This window comes from Canis aureus, chromosome 18 (genome assembly GCF_053574225.1).
Source record: "Canis aureus isolate CA01 chromosome 18, VMU_Caureus_v.1.0, whole genome shotgun sequence".
NCBI classification, from domain to species: Eukaryota; Metazoa; Chordata; class Mammalia; order Carnivora; family Canidae; genus Canis; species Canis aureus.
Window position 1 is genome coordinate 58,733,925 of NC_135628.1, and position 17,459 is coordinate 58,751,383.

The 17,459-nt window shown below is 37.9% G+C and overlaps 1 protein-coding gene across 1 annotated transcript; it reads left to right on the top strand.

Moving 5' to 3' along the window:
- Positions 1 to 10,237: 10,237 nt before the first annotated feature.
- Positions 10,238 to 11,173, top strand: LOC144288396 (olfactory receptor 2M3-like). Its single transcript, XM_077855905.1, has one exon. The coding sequence runs from the start codon at positions 10,238 to 10,240 to the stop codon at positions 11,171 to 11,173; it is 936 nt and encodes a 311-aa protein (XP_077712031.1).
- Positions 11,174 to 17,459: the final 6,286 nt, after the last annotated feature.

Genomic DNA, 17,459 nt, shown 5'->3' on the forward strand with positions numbered 1-17,459 from the left:
GGCTCCTTCCCCAGTTTGGCTATTGTGGACATTGCTGCTAGAAACATCGGGGTGCAGGTGTCCCGGCATTTCACTGCATCTGTATCTTTGGGGTAAATCCCCAGCAGTGCAATTCCTGGGCCGCAGGGCAGATCTATTTTTAAGTCTTTGAGGAATCGCTATACAGCTTTCCAGAGTGGCTGCACCAGTTCACATTCCCACCAAACAGTGTAAGAGTGTTCCCTTTTCTCCGCATCCTCTCCAACATTTGTGCTTTCCTGCCTTGTTAATTTTCCCCATTCTCACTGGTGTGAGGTGGTATCTCATTGTGGTTTTGATTTGTATTTCCCTGATGGCAAGTGATGCAGAGCATTTTCTCATGTGCATGTTGGCAGTGTCTATGTCTTCCTCTGTGAGATTCTGTTCATGTCTTTTGCCCATTTCATGATTGGATTGTTTGTTTCTTTGGTGTTGAGTTTAATAAGTTCTTTATACACCTTGGATACTAGCCCTTTATCTGATAGGTCATTGGCAAATATCTTCTCCCATTCTGTAGGTTGTCTTTGAGTTTTGTTGACTTTTTCTGTTGCTGTGCAGAGGTTTTTATCTTGATGAAGTCCCAATAATTCATTTTTGCTTTTGTCTCCCTGGTCTTCATAGATGTAACTTGCAAGAAATATCTGTGACCGAGTTCAAAAAGGATGTTGCCTGTGTTCTCCTCTAGGAATTTGATGGAATCTTGTCTAACATTTAGATCTTTCATGCATTTTGAGTTTATCTTGTGTATGGTGTAAGAAATTGGTCTAGTTTCATTCTTCTGCATGTGGCTGTCCAATTTTCCCAGCACCATTTATTGAAGAGACTGTCCATTTTCCAGTGGATAGTCTTTCCTGTTTTGTCGAATATTAGTTGAATGTAGAGTTGAGGGCCCATTTCTGGGTTCCCTATTCTGTTCCATTGATCTATGTGTCTGTTTTTGTGCAAGTACCATACCGTCTTGATGATCACAGCTTTGTATTACAACTTGAATCCTGGCATTGTGATGCTCTGGCTTCGGTTTTCTTTTTCAATATTATCCTGGCTATTCGGGGTCTTTTCTGATTCCACACAAATCTTAACATGATTTGTTCCAACTCTCTGAAGAAAGTCCACAGTATTTGGATAATGATTGCACTAAATGTGTAAATTTCCTTGGGTAGCATTGACATTTTCAAAATATTAATTCTTCCAATCTATGAGCATGGAATATTTTTACATCTCTTTGGATCTTCCTCCATTTCTTTCAGAAGTGTTCTATAGTTTTTAGAGTATAGATCCTTTACCTCATTGGTTAGGTTTATTCCTAGGTATCTTATGCTTTTGGGTGCAATTGTAAATGGGATTAACTCCTTAATTTCTCTTTCTTCAGTCTCATTTTTAGTGTATAGAAATGCTACTGATTTCTGGGCATTGATTTGGTATCCTATCACACTACCAAATTACTGGATGAGTTCTACAATCTTGGGGTGGAGTCTTTCGGGTTTCCTGTGTACAGTATCATGTCATATGCAAAGAGGGAGAGTTTGACTTCATTGTCAATTTGAATACATTTCATTTCTTTTTGTTGCCTGATTGCTGAAGCTAGGACTTCTAATACTAGGTGAGAGTGGACATCCCTGTTGTGTTCCTGACCTTAGGGGAAAGGCTTTCAGCGTTTCCCTATTGAGAATGATATTTCCTGTGGGCTTTTCAGAGATGGCTTTTAAGATGTTGTTGAATGTTCACTCTGTTCCTACGCTATGAAGAGTTTTGATCAGGAATGGATACTGAATTTTGTCAAATGCTTTCTCTGCATCCATTGAGAGGATCATATGGTTCTTGTTTTTCTCTTGTTGATATGATCTATCACCTTGATTGCTTTACGAATGGTGAACCAGCCTTGCATCCTGGGGATAATTCCCACTTGGTCATAGTGAATAATCTTCTTATGTACTGTTGTACCCTATTGGCTAGTATCTTGTTGAGAATTTTTGCATCTGTGTTTATTAGGGATATTGGTGTATACTTTTTTTGTTGGAGTCTTTGTCTGGTTTTGGAATTAAAGTGAAGCTGGCCTCATAGAGCAAGTTTGGAAGTATTCCATCCCTTTCTATCTTTCAGAACAGCTTTAGTGGAGTAGGTATTGTTTCTTCTTTATCAGTTTCATAGAATTCCAGAGGGAAGCCATCTGGCCTTGGACTTTTGTGTCTTGGGAGGTGTTTGATGACTTCTTCAATTTCCTCTCTATAGTTATCAGCCTGCTCAGGTTTTCTATTTATTCCTGTTCCAGTTTTGGTCATTTGTGGTTTTCCAGAAATCCGTCTATTTCTTCTAGATTGCCTAATTTATTGGCGTATATCTGCTTATAATATGTTTTTATTTGTATTGTGTTTTATTGTATTTTTATTTATTAAAGGATTTTATTTATTTATTCATGACACAGAGAGAGAGAAAGTGGGAGAGAGAGAGAGAGATAGAGAGAGAGAGATTGAGAAACAGAGAGATACAGAGACAGGTAGAGTATGAAGCAGGCTCTGTGCAGGGAGCCTGCCGTGGGACTGAGTCCCGGTTCTCCAGTATCACTCCCTGGGCTAATAGCAGCGTTAAACCACTGGCCCACCAGGGCTATGCTCACAATATGTCTTTAAAATTGCTTGTATTTCCTGATATTGGTTGTGATACCTCCTTTTTCAATAGAAATTTTATTAGTTTGTGTCTTTTCTCTTTTGTTTTTTATTAAGGTTGACTAATAGTTTATACATCTTATCAATTCTTTCAAAGAGCTAAATCCTGGTTTTGTTGATATGTTCTACAGTTCTTCTGTTTCCTATCTCATTGAGCTCTGCTCAGATCTTTATTAACTCTCTTCTTCTGCTTGGTGTAGGTTTTATTTGCTGTTCTTTCTCCAGTTCCTTTAGGTGTAAGGTTAGCTTGTGTATTTTAGTTTTTTTCCAATTTTTAGAAGGATGTACGTATTGCGATGTATTTCCCTGTCAGAACTGCTTTTGCTGTATCCCAAAGGTTTTGAATGGTTGTATCTTCATTCCCATTAGTTTTCATGAATGTTTTTAATTCTTCTCTAGTTTCCTGGTTGACCCTTTCACCTTTTAGCAGGATTGTCTTTAACCTGCATATGCTTGAATTTCTTCCAAATTTCTTCTTGTGATTGAGTTCAAGTTTCAAGGCATTATGGTATGAATATAGGCAGGGCACAATCTCAATCTTTTGGTATCAGTTGAGACCTGAGAAGTGACCTTGTATGTGGTCTATTCTGGAGAAATTTCCATGTGCACCTGAATAGAATGTGTATTCAGTTGCATTTGGATGTATAGTTCTGTAAACATCTGTGAAATCCATCTGGTTAGTGTATCATTTAAAGCTTTTGTATCTTTGGAGATATTGTGCTTAGAATATCTGTCATTTGCAGAAAGCACTACGTTGAAGTCTCCCAGTATTAGTGTATTATTATCTAAGTGTCTCTTTACTTTCCTTATTAATTGATTGATATACTTGGCAGTTCCCACATTAAGGGCATAAATATTCACGATTGTTAGGTCCTCTTGTTGGATAGATCCTTTAAGTATGATATAGTGTCCTTTTGCATTTCTTACTACAGTCTTTGGAATAAACTTTAATTTATCTGATATGAGGATTGCTACCCCAGTTTTCTTTTGGAGACCATTTGAGTGGTAAATGGTTCTCTAATCTTTCATTTTCAGGCTGTAGGTGTCCTTATATCTAAATGAGTCTCTTGTTGACTGCAAATAGAGGGGTCTTGCTTTTTGAAACCCTGCATCTTTTGATGGGATCAGTAAACCCATTCACGTTCAAAGTAACTATCGAAAGATATAAATTTATGTCATCATAATACCTGTTTTGTGTATTATTTCTTTGGGCTTCCTCTTTCTTTTACAGATTTCCCCTTAATATTTCTTGCAGAGCTGGTTTGGGGGTCACATATTTGTTCAGTTTCTGCCTATCTTGGAAGCTCTTTATCTCTCCTATTCTGAATGAGGGCCTTGCTGAATAGAGTATTCTTGGCTGCATGTTCTTCTCATTTAGGACCCTGAATATATCCTACCAGCCCTTTCTGGCCTGCCATGTCTCTGTGGAGACACCTGCTGTTAAACAAATATTTCTCCCCATATACATGAGGGATCTCTTGTCTCTTGTTGCTTAAGGATTTTCTCTTTATCTTTGGAATTTGCGAGTTTCAATATTAAGTGTGGAGGTGTTGTACAATTTTTATTGATTTTAAAGGGGGATATCTCTATCTCTTGGATCTGAATGCCTATTTCCCTCCCAAGATTAGGGAGGTTCTCAGCTATGATTTGTTCAAATATGTTTCTGATCCTCTCTCCCTTTCAGTGCCCTCTGTAACCCCAATTAAACATAGATTTTTCCTTCTGAGGTTGTCATTTATTTCCCTTAACCTTTCCTCATGATCTTTTAATTGTTTTTCTCTTTTATCCTCAGCTTCCTTCCTTACCATCAACTTGTCTTCTATTTCACTGATTCTTTCTTCTACCTCATTAAACCTGGTTGTTAGGACCTCCAGTTTGGATTGCATCTCATTTAATTGGATTTTAGTTTCGGCCTGATTAGATCTAAATTCTGCAGTCATGAAGTCTCTTGAATCCTTCATGCTTTTTTCCAGAGCCACCAGTAGGTTCATAATTGTGCTTCTGAATTGGCTTTCTGACATCAAATTATAATCCAAAGTCTTTAATTCTGTGGCAGAGACTACTGTTTCTGATTCTTTCTTTTATAGTGAGTTCTTCTTTCTAGTTATTTTGCTCAGTGCAGAGTAGCTAAAAATGAGTTGTACTGAGAAAAGGAAGAAAACAAAACAACAACAACAACAACAACAAAACAAGAAACAAAACAAAACAAACCAAAAAACAAAACAAACCAAAAAACATGGAGATTTTTCCTCTGGTTTTATATGCCGTAAATCCCTCAATACCCCCTCGAGTTTTCCAATGCTACTCAGACAAGAACTTGTTCTTCTTCGTTTCTTCCAGCTTGTCTTCTGAGGGAGGGGCCTGCTGTGCTGATTCTCATGTGTGTGCACCTGGGGGAGCTGTCCCACCCCCTGCCAGGGGGTGTTATTTTAATTAGGTTGATTGTGGTGATCATTTCATAATACAACCATAGATCAAAATGTCAAGTTGAATAACTTTAATACATGAAATTTTCATGTGCTAATCATGCCCTAATAAAATTCAAAAATGGAGCTGACTTTAGCACTGGAAAATTCTGTCCACCATTCATTAACTTTATTACCTTGGACAATTGGCTTAGGAAGTTTTATTATGTAAAAAACAAACAAAAAGAAAAACAGAACAAAACAAAAATTTAAAGATAAGAGTGCCTGGCACATGCAATGTTTGTGTCTGTAATTTTACATACAAAATTGCCACAGTACCAATTACATAGGAGGCACTCAGTATGTTTTCGTCTTATTATTATGTCAGTGAGAGGGAGCAGAAAGTTCCACGGAGTTCAAACTAAAACTTAAGGAGAGAGATATCACTATCTATCCAGAGTAAGTATTTTCAAAAAAAAAAAAAAAAAAAAGGAAAAGGAAAGCTAATTCCATTTCTTTGTCCTGGGAGAGGAGATGGAAAACAATGCCAACTTCTATAATTAAAGACAAGGGAATGGAATCCTCAGAGGGCTAGAAAATTAATTTTCCATTTTTTCACCATGGTAAGGCCAAGTACAGATTATTTAAGAGTTATAATCCTTTTAATTTATACTGCTGCTTTGTGCTTACGAAGGAAGCTACAGAAGGTAAGCTTACAACAAAACAATTCACAACAGGTATGATTTCCATGTTCTGTGAGTGCTTCTAGAATTTATGTAAAACTATATTAATAATTTTCTGCTTAACAATATCTACAGATGAGGGTAGCCTGGGTGGCTCAGCAGTTTAGCACCGCTTTCCGCCCAGGGTGTGATCTTGGAGACCCAGAATCAAGTCCCATGTTGGGCTCCCTGCATGGAGCCTGCTTCTCCCTCTGCCTGTGTCTCTGCCTCTCTCTCTCTCTCTCTATCCCCCTCCCTCTGTCTCTCATAAAAAAATAAAAAAAACAATATCTATAGATGAGTATATTTTCATAGGTATATATATATTCATAGATATACTGTATCCATTTAAGTAATGTTGATTCTCCAGGATGTTAAATAATATAATAATCAGAATTAGAATCATATTTAAATGAGTGGTGTTATGAAGCTGTTGGGCTGATCTCATGAATACTATGAATAACTATTCCTAGATGTGCCTCTTGGTTCTAGTTCATTACTTTGTGTTTCAATTTGTTTAACAACGAATACTATTGTTGTTTCCAATTGTATATCAGGTGCTCCTTTTTTTTGGTTATAGAAATACAATGATATGCAAAATATGCAATTCTCCTGTCTGGTAACGTACTCTTTCATCTGAATTATATACTATTTAGACTCACACTAAGAGGTTATATCAATAATCAGGTAAGAATATTTGTACGTTAATGCCAAACTTTTGGTGAACATAGAAATATGGATGGAGATAATTGACTATATTTCTTAAGTGATATTCATGCTAAACACCTTATGTCATTCATTCATTTCATTTTTAAATATTATTTTGAAGAATGTGGTATGATCTTGTATGTAGGGATAGGAGAATTATGGCAGGAGTTAAGTTACTTGCCTTAGCTCATGGATGAGCTGGATAAAAAAAATCAATTTCTTTTCTTTTTTCATCTAATGCTGGTATTCTTAAGTGAGAAAGAAATTGGTGGTGAATACAAGTGAGAAGACAAAAGTGGCAGATGAGAATAAGAACATTAATGCATCATTTGAAAGACAGGTTTAAACCTCATCATCTTTTCTTTTAATGGGCCCATCTCACATTCATAGATGCTTTACCATTGTTATGTGCCCTCCTTACACCTTCATATATATTTTTGTTCTTTTATATAACTTCAAATTTAATAATAAATTTAATACATATAAAGCATTTTTGCAAATTGTTTTTGCAAAAGCATTGCCAGTGTTTTTGAAAACTAGCATAACCCTATCTAATTATATAACCTTACTGGTCCTTGCTGGTGATAACCATTATTTCAGTACTGCTGCACTTCTTAAATAGTGCTCACTTTGGCAGCACATATACTTAAATAATATACCATCTGTATTAAACTTCATATCATAGGATTTGTGAATAAGTTACCTGCAATGTATTTTGTATCTGTTATTTCCATCTATTAATTCAACATTCTAGTACTGAGCTTCATTAATGATAGTGTAGTTTTCAGTTAGTGTAGCTATGAACCCTGTTATTGATTCTTTTTTAAAAAATTTAAAGATTTTATTTATTTACTCATGATACACACACACACACACACACACAGAGGCAGAGACAGTCAGAGGGGGAAGCAGGCCCCATGCAGGAAGCCCAGTGTGGGACTCGATCCTGGAACTGGGGGATTATACCCTGAGCCAGAGGCAGACACTCAACCACTGAGCCACACAGGCATCCCACCCTGTTACTGATTCTCATGCAGGTTGTATATTGTAATTGGAAACAGGTTTGCTATGGTCACTTTTGATCATGTGAGAATTTTTTTAACTTTTTTCAATTGTTTTATTTCCTGATCATTTCTGTACAAAAGAATATAGCAGCCAGAACTGATGACACCAATATGTGTCCAGCATCATTTTTCTGTAATGCTTTACTTATCTTTTTGACCAAATCCTGGTAGTAAATGTCTTTTTTCAATTATTTCACTCAATGATTCTTCTCTTAATTTCTGGGCATGATTTCCATGGTTTATGAGTTGTCATTGTTATGGACCATTGTTACAGTACACCAAATCACTGTGTCATGAAATCCAGCTACTCTTCTTTGAGACATCATGAGATGAAAATGCAGACATGCCCTTTCGGTAGATCAGTATTTGCAGGTCATGATCATTCATGTCTTGAAATATTTAAATACTTTTGAGTTTTTCTCTTTATTACAGCATCATTCACAATTTGTATACATAATTACAACTTAAAGAAAGTGTATTTTACCACCTCCACACTTAAAAAATTTCAATTCAAACTCATGAGACAGAATTCAAGGTTCTATCTTCTACAGATTAATTTGCTCTTGCTACTCTTAGGTTACAGCTTCTTTGTTTGGTTTTGTTTTTGGCGTCCAAAAAAATGTGATGCACAAATGAGTAAATGTGCATTCCTATCTAATTGTTCTAATCATCAGAACTGTCTTTCTGTTTATGACATTTATTTACTACCTGGAATAACCCATCTTCATATATGAACTTTTCTCATGCATGCATAATTAGCTCATAAATGGAATTTTAAATCCTACAATTAACATGAAACATAAGTCTAATTTAGAAATCTCTGTTTTCTTTATATCTTCTATACATTTTACTTTTTTTTTGCATGTAGGTTCCACTTTGTGGAATTTATATGTGGGTAGCTCTTTCTTAAAGGGTGGTCTATATCTCTCTCTATTTTTTTTTTACTTGCCCCAAGTCTTTAGTCAGATACCATCAGATGACTGAGGTCTTCCTTGGATTAGGACAGTCCAATGTAATTGTAACATCTTCTTTTCAATTATTTTCCATAGCTTCATAGTGTTTTGATATTTTTGTCACCATCTGATTACAATATGTTAGGCTAAGTGATATATATTTTTTTCTTTTTTTGAGTGCTGTTTTACTGCCAGTGCCCAATGCATAAATCTTCATAAGTATTGTTTGAATGTGTGGACCTTAAGCTTCTCTGAATTTCCATTTTGTATGTAGTAATTTTTTTTATTTTTTATTGGAGTCCAATTTGCCAACATATAGCATAACACCCAGTGCTCATCCCATCAAGTGCTCACTTCAGTGCCCATCACCCAGTCACCCCCCCCCCACCCACTCCCCTTTCTACCACCCCTTGTTCGTTTCCCAGAGTTAGGAGATATGAGATGTATTAGTTTCCTAGTGAAGCATAACAAGGTGTTACACACTGGATGGTTTAAAATAACACAATTATATTCTCTCACAGTAATGGAGGCTACTAGTGTTCTAAAATCGAGATATCAGCAGGGTTGGTTAATTCTGAGAGCTGTAAGAAAGATAATATGTTCCATGCCTCTTTCCTAGCTTCTGGTGATGACCAACAACCATTGAAAATTATTTATATGTAAATATAACACTTGAGTCTCTGCCTCTATCATCACACATTATCCTTGTGTCCGTCTTCACATGGAGGTCTTTAAGGACATCAGTCACATTGGATTGGGGTTTGCTCTGTTCCAACATGATCTTATCTTAGCTAATTATTTTCTCTTTTTAAGATATATTTGCATATTTGAGATAGAGAGCATGGAGGTGGGGAAGATGAGGAGAGAGAGAGAGAGAGAGAGACAGAGAGAGAGACTCAAGTAGACTCTGCACTTGGGGCTTTATTTCACAACCCTGAGATCAGGACCTGAGCTGAAACCAAGAGTCAGACACTTAACCAACTGTGCCCTTAGCTAATTATTTTCAAATAAGTTTACATTCTGAAATACTAGGACTTAAGACTCAACATCTCTTTTGGGGGAAACACAAGTCACTCTACCACATTGGGCTATGCAAGAACAGAGCAAAGCTTTTATAGTTGTGTAATTAAAATATTTCCTCAGTTTGTCCACTTATTGCATAGAATATTTGCTATAAATTACAAATAAAACACTCTAAATTGCAAAGCAATTGACAAATGTAAAGATTTGGTTAAACTGACAGTAAAATCACCTCGTATCATGAAAGCAAAGTTTCATATTGCACTCTTTTATCTCAGTTACTTTTTCTGCCACATGCTGAATGATGCTTACTTTCTCTATTGACTAACCTGTAAAGGATTCCTGATGTTTCAAGGCACTGTCTAATTGCTTTTGGGAATTTCCATTTTTGAAGACACACTATCAATTATATAAAACGTATATTATTGTCTTAATTTTCAAAAGTTGTTTAGAAGCTGAGCTTAGGAATAATTCCACACTTGTATAAATTCGTACCAAGATAACATATTTTCCCCCTTTATTATCCTTCTTGTTTTTTTGAAATTCCTAATAACATTGATGTCAGCATAATCACTGACCTATAGTTTACCACAATCACATGCTTTGTAAGGCACTGAGTACATGTTCACCAAATTAATGAAGTGACATCACTTTTTGCTGTATTAGATAAAAAACACATTCCTCATGGCATTGGACAATCAGACTTTTAACTCTGATTTCATCCTTCTGGGAATCTTCAATTACAGCCCCACTCACATCTTCCTCTTTTCTATGCTTTTGGCCATCTTCACAGTGGTCTTCATGGGAAACACTGCTATGATTCTCCTCATCTACCTGGACACTCAGCTCCACACACCCATGTACTTCTTTCTCAGCCAACTGTCCCTCATGGACCTCATGCTCATCTGCACCACTGTACCCAAGATGGCTTTTAACTATTTGTCTGGCAGCAATTCCATTTCTGTGGTAGAGTGTGCTACACAAATTTTCCTCTATACATCACTACTTGGCTGTGAACGTTTCCTGTGGGCAGTAATGGCTTATGACCGCTATATTGCCATTTGCTACCCTCTAAGATATCCTAATCTTATGAGCCCTAAAATTTGTGGACTTATGGCTGCATCTTCCTGGATCCTGGGCTCTACTGATTGTATCATTGATGCTGTAGCTACATTTTTCTTCTTCTATTGTGGGTCCCGGGAAATAGACCACTTCTGTGATTTTCCTTCCCTGCTCATCATCTCATGCAACGACACATCAACATTTGAAGAAGTTCTTTTCTACTGCTGTATAATAATGATTGTTTTCCCTGTAGTGATCATCATTGCTTCCTATACTCATGTTATTGTGGCTGTCATTCACATAGCATCTGGAGAGGGTCACCAGAAAGTTTTTGCCACCTGCTCTTCTCACCTCATGGTGGTGGGAATGTATTATGGCACAACTTTGTTCATATACATGTGGCCCGCTTCTGATCGTTCCCCCACCCAGGACAAGATGGTCTCTGTCTTCTACACCATCCTCACTCCCATGCCGAATCCCCTCATCTACAGCCTCCGCAACAAGGAAGTGGCTAGAGCAGCCATGAAGGTGTTGGAGAAGGGCAAGTCTGGACAGTAAATTCCTTAATTATTTTCATGCTTTGCTAAGTTCTCTTTAGTGTCTTTCTTTTTTCCAGTCAGTTTTTAAAAACAGCACTTATTTGTACATATTGTTGAAAAAGCACAGTCCTGGGCAACAACATAATTCTTATATTTTAATGAAGATTGTTTAAATATTCATTATTTTTTATATTTAATTCAGTTATAACCACATTTATGGCCATTTCTGGAATAAGGACATTATTGATTGACTGAAAGTTTCAGGAATTTTGTGGTATATATCTAGCTAACAAACAATGCTTCCTTTCCCCATGTTGTAAATCCAAAACTATCCATCAATTCAGAGCCACTTTGAATGAAGATTTGGTACATCAGGCTTTTTAAACTTATGTAGTGTTTCTGTTTGATTTTTATTCTTATTTTTCATTCTTCCAGACATGCAGAATAAATTAATACAACACTTCAACCCAGATAATGTTTTAAAATCACACCCTTAACTTTCTTCATCACAAAATGAAAATTTTATTAACAATCTCAGATTAAACCTCTTTTCAATTTGTCAATACCCACCTAAGCTCCATGCATTTACTCAACAAGGAAATTGTTTTAGTATTCAGATCCAAAGGAACTGAAAATTTACCAGTGTTAATTAGGTTGACACTTATAAAGTTAGTTTATTTTGTTAAAGATTTTATTTATTTATTTATTTATTTATTTATTTATTTATTTATTTATTTATGAGAGAGAGAGAGAGAGAGGTGGACATTAAGCAGAGGGAAAAGCAGATCCATGCAGGGAGCCCGATGTGAACTCAATCCTGGGACTCTGGGATTACACCCTGAACCAAAGGCAGACGCTCAACCTCTGAGCCACCCAGGCATCCTGATACTTATAAATTTTATTAATGATAATAGGTTATACTGAAATTCAGGATGCAATTAAATTTGTTTTCTGTTTTCTTTTTTTATTTTATAAATTTTTATTTATTTATGATAGTCAGAGAGAGAGAGAGAGAGAGAGAGAGAGAGGCAGAGACACAGGCAGAGGGAGGAGCAGGCTCCATGCACCAGGAGCCCGACGTGGGACTCGATCCCTGGTCTCCAGGATCGCGCCCTGGGCCAAAGGCAGGCGCCAAACCGCTGTGCCACCCAGGGATCCCTGTTTTATGTTTTTTAAGAGTAATATATTATTCCATAGTAATAACTATAATAATTTTACAACTCTATCGCACTCATAATCACTTCCATGGAAATAATGCAATCCTCATTGTATGTGCTTTATTGGACTGCTGAAGCACAAGTGATTCAAATGTACCTAATTGATAAAAATTCACACCAGAACAGAATATGTTAATCTGGTCTTGAGGAGAAAGAGACTGGCAGCCATTGTTACTGTGTGGTGAATTCTTACCTGTCCCCAGGGAGAACACAATGTGTAATGGCCCAACCATCCAGGTGGGAATCACAGCCAAAGATTTGTTCCACATAGCCATTAGGTTTCATTTGATGCTACCCAATAAATACCTGGGGGTCATAATCAATGAGTGCTAAACCAGTCACTATCCCTTAATATGACAAAATAACTACACAACCCCAGTGGTATTCATCTCATGTTTCTCGTATATTAGGGTGATTGTTCTGCTTCCAACCTGGGATTCCTAAGGTGTTCAAGTATCCATAACCCAGAGTAAACCACACAAACCCATCCCAAATCTGAGTATAGTCACTCATTGCTCTGATGGTTATATTTCTGGTACCTTTTATTTTTTTTAGATTTATTTTTTTTTATTTATTCATGAGAGACAGAGACATAGCCAGAGGGAGAAATAGGCTCACTGCAGGGAGCCTGATATAGGACTCAATCCCAGAACCCCAGGATCAAGTCCTGAGCCAAAGGCAGATGTTCAATCACTGAGTCACCCAGGCACCCCTCCAGGATCTTTTAAATAAGCAAATTGATGAGCTGTTTTTTTTTTTTTTTTTTTTTTAGTTTATCTGAGAGAAAAAAAAAAAGGCCCTATCCAGTGTCTTTAATAATGTAAGCCACAGGCTAAGTTTCTGGGTCAGTATTGGCAACACCAGATGAATTAGTGGTATTATATTAGCTTGTTCTGCTGTAATGTACTGTTTTAAGGCCTTCCAGTCCCTTCCCTGGAGTGACAATACTTACACTCACAATTTTAATGAGGTTGCAAGGGGCAGCTTCACATATACCCAACAGTTGTGTTGATTTATTTTATTTTATTTATTTTTTTTTAATTTTTTATTGGTGTTCAATTTACTAACATACAGAATAACCCCCAGTGCCCGTCACCCATTCACTCCCACCCCCCGCCCTCCTCCCCTTCCACCACCCCTGGTTCGTTTCCCAGAGTTAGCAGTCTTTACGTTCTGTCTCCCTTTCTGATATTTCCCACACATTTCTTCTCCCTTCCCTTATATTCCCTTTCACTATTATTTATATTCCCCAAATGAATGAGAACATATAATGTTTGTCCTTCTCCGACTGACTTACTTCACTCAGCATAATACCCTCCAGTTCCATCCACATTGAAGCAAATGGTGGGTATTTGTCATTTCTAATAGCTGAGTAATATTCCGTTGTATACATAGACCACATCTTCTTTATCCATTCATCTTTCGTTGGACACCGAGGCTCCTTCCACAGTTTGGCTATCGTGGCCATTGCTGCTATAAACATCGGGGTGCAGGTGTCCCGGGGTTTCACTGCATCTGTATCTTTGGCGTAAATCCCCAGCAGTGCAATTGCTGGGTCGTAGGGCAGGTCTATTTTTAACTCTTTGAGGAACCTCCACACAGTTTTCCAGAGTGGCTGCACCAGTTCACATTCCCACCAACAGTGTAAGAGAGTTCCCTTTTCTCCGCATCCCCTCCAACATTTGTTGTTTCCTGCCTTGTTAATTTGCCCCATTCTCACCGGTGTGAGGTGGTATCTCATTGTGGTTTTGATTTGTATTTCCCTGATGGCAAGTGATGTAGAGCATTTTCTCATATGCATGTTGGCCATGTCTATGTCTTCCTCTGTGAGATTTCTGTTCATGTCTTTTGCCCATTTCATGATTGGATTGTTTGTTTCTTTGGTGTTGAGTTTAATAAGTGCTGAGGCCGGGGTGAGTGTCCCCAGGACAGGAGAGCCCCGTCCCGGAGGAGCAGGAGTGTTGATTTATTTTAGATGCCCATCCTATTGCTGGACATCATAGAAGCAGCAGAAGTCTAAGGGTGAAAAGACACTTAGTAGAAATTTGTATGAGAAGGTTTTCCCCTTGTACAAAGATTACACCTGTGCCATACTCTTTAGAGGTTAATGTGGCTGCATCTTTGAGAATTTTAACTGTTATGAATATCATAAATATGGACTGACATAATAAGTGCTTATCATGAATAAGCACTGTTAGGCATGAAGAGATAGACTGAGGATGGGATATGTCAGACCAGGACCCCCATCTTCTCTCCTCTTTCAATGATGCATGCTTCATTTTATGTAAAGTAAGTTTGCATAAGTTTGGCTTGCCTCAGGGCAATGGGATCCCAGTGGAGACTTAGCAGTTCCCCCTCACCCAGATGTGTGAATTAACTCACCCATCCTTTGGGGATGTTCAAGTGCAAATTGCAGTAGATAATTCATTTTCCAGGTGTAATGGGGCTCGGTGTTCTCAGTAGCACAGCACATTGATCCTTGCTGAGAGTTTTGACAATGGATGTTTTTCATGACTTCCACACATTTATGGTGTTGGGTTCCTTGTCATAGATCCCTAGACTAGCATATTGGGCACAGGCCCAAATGGTTGTCATTCAAATGTATTAAAGCTAGGGTTAATTTTGTTTTTTAATTTATTCATGAGGGACACAGAGATAAAGGCAGAGACATAGGCAGAGGAGAAGTAGGCTCCCTGTGGGGAGTCTGATATGAGACTTAATCCCAGGACCCCGGGATTATGTCCTGAGCCAAAAGCAGACACTTAACCACTGAGCCACCCAGATGTCCTGGGTTAATTCTTTAGTACATGTGGCCAAGGTGGTTTTACCTGTTAACAATATAATTTGGGGGGGATGTCAGGGTGGCTCAGTGGTTTAGCGCCTGCCTTTGACCATGGGGCAGGATCCTGGAGTCACAGGATCGAGTCCCACATCGGGTTCCCTGCGTGGAGCCGGTTTCTCCCTCTGCCTGTATCTCTGCCTCTCTCTCTCTCTCTCTCTCTCTCTGTGTGTGTCTAATTAATAAATAAATAAATAACAAAAAAAAGAAATTAAGAAAAAAATGTAAACCCCCCAAAAAAACAATATAATTTGTTGCTTTAATATTTATTTTTCTTTTTACTAACCCTAGTAATTGTGGGTTAAAGGGAAGATGAAACCTCCATTCAATGTCACACTCCTTTACCAAGATTTGCACATCATGACCTTTGAAATGTAACCTCCAATCACTAGCAATTTGACATCAGTATCCATACATAATACTCAATTTATTTAATCCCATAATGGTGGGAGCCTCATTTACACAGCATCAGAGAAAACCTTGAGTTAGGCCAGATGCAGTGTTCATACCAACCGAGACATATTTAGAACCCTTATTCAGAAGGAGAGGGCCAATATTATCAATTTGTCAATTCCTCTCCAGTTGGAAACTCCAGGATAGGCCTCAAATTCTTTTGACAAGTGCACCAGGTGTTGTTTAGAGCACACAACAGGATGTTACTACGTTAATCAGGTCAGTGTACTTCAAGGGCAATCCAGCATCCCTGGCAATATGCCATCTCATTGGAGCACTGTAGTGGCCACTCTTTCTATGCACCCAATCCACTCTATCTATTGCAGGGTGAATAACTAAAGCTTCAGCTTCCTGATTGTCAGGGGTTATCAGTGCCTTATGAGCTGGGACGTGAAGAACAGTGAGATCTAGACCGTTCACCAAAGATTTGTAAATGGCAAATAATCATATATTTGTTCAACATATGTTAATATCATATGCCATGAAGAAGTTACAAATCAAAATAACAAGTCACCACCATACACCTATTAGAATGGTCAAAATCCAAAACAGTTGTCAGCAAATGGTGGTGCATATATGGAGCAACAAAATCTCTTACTCATTGTTGGTCAGAATTCAAACTAGTATAGCCACTCTGGAATACAGTCTAACAAGTTTCTTACATTGCTGAACATATTCTTACCATATGATTCAGCAATTGTTTGCTTTGGCATTTACCCAAATTAGTTGAAAACTGATGCCCACCAAAAACCTGCATGCGATTGTTTTTAACAGCTTTATTCATAGTAGTCAAAACTTGGAAGCAACTAAAGTGTCCTTCAATAGGTGAATAGATAGAGAAATTATGGCACATCCATACAAAGGAATATCATCCAGTGATAAAAAGGAATAAGTCATCAAGCCACAAAAAGACATGGAAGAATATTGAATGAATATTGCTAAGGGAAAGAAACAAATTTGAAAAGGCAAAATACTTTATAATTCCAACTAGATGTGAAGAAAGGGGACCTCTCTTGAGGTGTTGGTGGGAATGTGAACTGGTACAGCCACTCTGGAAAACTGTGTGGAGGTTCCTCAAAGAGTTAAAAATAGATCTGCCCTATGACCCAGCAATTGCACTGCTGGTAATTTACCCCAAAGATACAGATGCAGTGAAACACCAAGACACCTGCACCCCAATGTTTCTAGCAGCAATGTCCACAATAGCCAAACTGTGGAAGGAGCCTCAATGTCCTTCGACAGATGAATGGATAAAGAAGATGTGGTCTATGTATACAATGGAATATTACTCAGCCATTAGAAACGACAAATACCCACCATTTGCTTTGACATGTATGGAACTGGAGGATATTATGCTGAGTGAGGTAAGTCAATCAGAGAATGACAGTCATCATACAGTTTCACTCATATGGGGATATAAAAAATAGTGAAAGGGAATAAAGGGGAAAGGAGAGAAAATTAGTGGAAAAAATTAGGGAGGGTGATAAAACATGTAAGACTCCTAACTCTGGGAAATGAACAAAGGATTGTGGAAGGGCAGGCAGACGAGGGGATGGGGTGACTGGGTGATGGGCAGTAAGAGGGGCACTTGACAGGATGAGCACTGGGTGTTATACTATATATTGGCAAATCAAACTTCAATAAAATATATATGTATATTAAAAAATAAAAACATTGGGCTCCCTGGGTGGCGCAGTGGTTTGGCGCCTGCCTTTGGCCCAGGGCGCGATCCTGGAGACCCGGGATCGAATCCCACATCAGGCTCCCAGTGCATGGAGCCTGCTTCTCCCTCTGCC